Genomic DNA, 3,735 nt, shown 5'->3' with positions numbered 1-3,735 from the left:
AATGAGAGGTGACTGTTGCACATTGTTGGGGTGGCTTGCTTGTTTTGCCTTTTCTGTTGGACAGCCTTGGATAGGTCGTGAGTGATGAACTTGAAAAACTGACTTCTACTGAAAAGACTGGGAGAGAAGCAGCCGGCAGAATCCGGATTCTGGGGTCTGTGTCTGGCAATCTTTGCTACACAGTTGAGTGTGGGGATGGATTGGGTAGGAATGAGGGGTCGCCCTTTGTTCCTCCATAGCACACTTATCTTGCACAGACATCCTAAGGGTCAGTGGGGCCTCGGGCCCAAATTTTGACTCTGTAGAGATGGTCCCTTCCCCCGCCCCCATCACCCGCTCCTCTGTGCGCCGCAAAGCGATCCCCACCCCTTCCACGCCCCTGCCCCACCTCTTGCCCCCCTTTCCAAACCCCTCTTCTTTGTCGGGGGTGGTTTGTTCCGACGAGTACAGATAAATAGTCCTGTCAAAAGGCACAGCTAGTGGTTGTGCGTGCGGACCCTGGATCCCGAGGTCAATTTCTGGGCTTCATCCTCCGGGGTCAGCTGCGGGGCGCGCTCACTTTCACCGCCCACTTCACTCTCACGCCTCCGCGCCTCAGGGCGCAGGTCTTCGGTCCTCCTCCGAGCTTCCCCTGGCCCCGGCCTCCATCAGGGAGCTGAAGGCGGAGACCGAGATACTGGCCAGCGGGGAGGAAGGCGAGCGCGCGTGGGCGCGGGGGAAGACGCTATGTCCACAGGCTCGGTGAGTGACCCCGAAGAGATGGAGCTGCGGGGGCTGCAGCGGGGTTACCCGGTCCCCGCCTCCAAAAGGCTGCCTCTCCGCGGCGCCGAGCGCAGTTACGCCTCTCCCAGTGACAACTCGTCTGCCGAGGAGGAGGACCCCGACGGCGAGGAGGAGCAGTGCTCTCTGAGCTCAGCGAGCGACTCAGGAGGCTGCAAGAGGAAGAGGCCCCGTGTGACTGGGAGTGGCGGCACAGGTGGCGGTGCAGGAAGCTGTGGCAAAAAGTCACTACCAGCCAAGGGCTCGGCCGCGGAGTGCAAGCAGTCGCAGCGGAATGCAGCCAACGCCCGAGAACGCGCTCGAATGCGTGTGCTAAGCAAAGCCTTCTCCAGGCTGAAGACTAGCCTGCCCTGGGTACCCCCGGACACCAAACTCTCCAAACTGGACACGCTGCGACTCGCTTCCAGTTACATCGCTCACCTTCGGCAGTTGCTGCAGGAGGATCGTTATGAAAACGGCTATGTGCACCCGGTGAACCTGGTAGGGACGCCGCGCGGGAGTCCCGGGGCAAACAGCCCAGAGATGTCCAGACTGGCTCCTGGGCCCCGGGCTGGGTCAGACTCCTAGAAGGACCCGAAAGGGAGGTTTCCAGGATGGGTGGCTGGGAAGCCCTTTAGCTTCTCCCATATCAAGGGAGGAGGGGTCAGTCATCTTTCTGGAGAAGAATCATCCAGTTTTCCATGTTTGCATCATTCTGATCAGTTTCCATGGTGTTTCATCCAGTGACAGATATTAGCTAATATCCTACTTCCGGGGTGAATCTAAGTTCCAACAGAGTTTACTAGCCGATTGCAAATTGAATGGCAAATTCTCAATCGCCCAACTTTTTCCAGGTTAGAAACTGGCCGGTTTCAATCAGCAAATCCTACTTCCTTTTAAAAAGGAGGGAAGATCGATTTCTAAAAAATAACTTTTGGATTTTTTTTTTTTTTTTTAATTGATGCGGAATAGCAGGGTTTCCCCGGACGGGATTGTCTGGAAAGTCCCTCTCTGACCTGCCAACTCTCCAAGTTTTGGAAAGATCGCATCCAAACCTGTTGAAGCCTCAGTTCCTAATCGGAGCAGATGAGGAAGAGGAGGGGGGGGGGGGGGGGCGGAGGGGGGGGGGGGGGGAGAGAAGGAATTAAAAGACAAAAGCCCAAACTCATACAGACTTCCCCGTATTACCGAGGGGGCACAGACCCGGAAGAAGCGTGAATGGATACCGCATGCCTCCAATAATCAGTGTCTAGTAAGATTAAAATCCTAGTTTAGAGACAAGACTCACGCATTTCCAGAACGCTGATAAAAACTGAACTACTGAAAGCCAAGGGTATCTGGGGTTCACGTAGGAGAGTAGTTTCGGTTTAAGACGGCCGCTTCTCCTCAATATTTGATGCCTTTTTAAATTTTAATTTTTTTCAATTTTACAGACGTGGCCATTCGTGGTCTCGGGACGACCCGATTCTGACACCAAAGAAGTTTCCGCAGCTAGCAGATTATGTGGAACCACTGCTTAGATAGGACTGGAACTCACTTGATGGGATTGTTAACTGCATGTGTTTGGGAGCCACAGAAAGAAGGGAGAACACCAGAGAATGGGCAGAAGGTTCCGTAGGATTCTCCCGGACCCTTCCACTTGCCTGGAACTGTAAACAGGGCAGGTGTCCGGCGACCACGATTTGTAATCAGAAGGACCCTCCCTCCTTAGGGCGAGCACGGACCTAGATCCAATCTGGGGCCTTAGTCTTATGGACTCATTCACCGCTGAGCCCAGCACCCAACCGCTTAGGGGCTAGTATCTGCGCTGAGCCGGACTTGTCAGTATGTGGTGGCAGAATTCTGCACAACCTAGGCCTTTCACGGTTAGACAATGGTTAGAGAGCTCTCTTGATCCGCTTAAAAGTCGAGGCGTGGGATCCACGTTTTTAAGTTGCAAAGAAAAGAGTGTGGCGCAGCTGGACCAGTTTCGTGCTCACCAGGCAGCGCCCTCGGAACAGGCGGGCGGATGCCCGCTTAGCACAGGGTGAGATGGAGACGCATTGCGGAGACCAGCCAAGGCAGATTTGCCAGGTGCGCTCTGGGCTGTTCAACTTTCTTGCTGCGGTCTGACCTCTCCCTACCCACCGACTCCCAGTCTGGTGATCCCAGCCTGGTTTGGGTTTACTTCTGGCCTCTCCCTTCTCCCTCGCAGTTCCCTCACTCTTGATCCCGGACTTTCCCCCCACCCGACAGGCTTCACAGCCCTGCCAAGCTTTGGCCGCCCTTTCCCCAACACCACTTCTGGTACCCACGTTCTTCCCTCAGCAGCCCAAGTTCTTCCCTGCCTGGAGGAGGACTTTTGGAGCTGTTTGGAACCCGTTGACAATGGTTACCATGATTAGAGGTACTGCGTCGCTGCCATGAGGCTGCACTACCACAATAAATAACAGATGTAAATAAATTTATTTTTTTATGAATAATAAAAGTGTGAAAATTCTGTGTCCCTGGGTGCATCAGAACGTGGTCTTTGTTGCATATTACCTGAGAGGGTTTGGTCTGGAAGTTAATTTTAAAGGAGCTGATCTCAGTTCTTTGACGGGTTGCTCGCTCACTCACTGACAGGCGGGATGGTGGTGATAGAGCTTTGGTTGCATTTCCAAAATGCTTTTTTTTTTTTAACTTAATTTTTATATTTCTGATTTTTCTTTGAAGTAATGACTCCTGAAAGGCAAGAAATGGAGAACTAAAAAAGTCCCTCAGAGTCTTTTGAGGCCATAGCTACCTTGAGAAGAAAACATTCCCGAAACTAATATTTGTGCATGTTTCTCTTACACACACACACACACACACACACACACGTATTTAATAAGTTAAATCACACTCCAGCATACACAATTGCAAGTAGTTCAAGAATACCTAAATGCCCACCCACCAGAGTTGCCCAGATCTCAAGTCTAACTGGGAGGCAGAAGAACACAATTTAAGAAGATAATT

At 52.4% G+C, this 3,735-nt stretch overlaps 1 protein-coding gene across 1 annotated transcript; it reads left to right on the top strand.

Moving 5' to 3' along the window:
* The first annotated feature begins 479 nt into the window (after positions 1-479).
* On the top strand, positions 480-3,220 carry MSC (musculin). The gene is made up of 2 exons (XM_079155083.1): positions 480-1,260; positions 2,193-3,220. The coding sequence occupies exons 1-2, from the start codon at positions 727-729 to the stop codon at positions 2,277-2,279; spliced, it is 621 nt and encodes a 206-aa protein (XP_079011209.1). The 5' UTR covers positions 480-726; the 3' UTR covers positions 2,280-3,220.
* The last annotated feature ends 515 nt before the right edge of the window (positions 3,221-3,735 follow it).

Source organism: Sciurus vulgaris (genome assembly GCF_902686455.1).
Source record: "Sciurus vulgaris genome assembly, chromosome: 1".
Taxonomy (NCBI): domain Eukaryota; kingdom Metazoa; phylum Chordata; class Mammalia; order Rodentia; family Sciuridae; genus Sciurus; species Sciurus vulgaris.
This window is presented reverse-complemented; position numbering and strand designations above follow the sequence as displayed.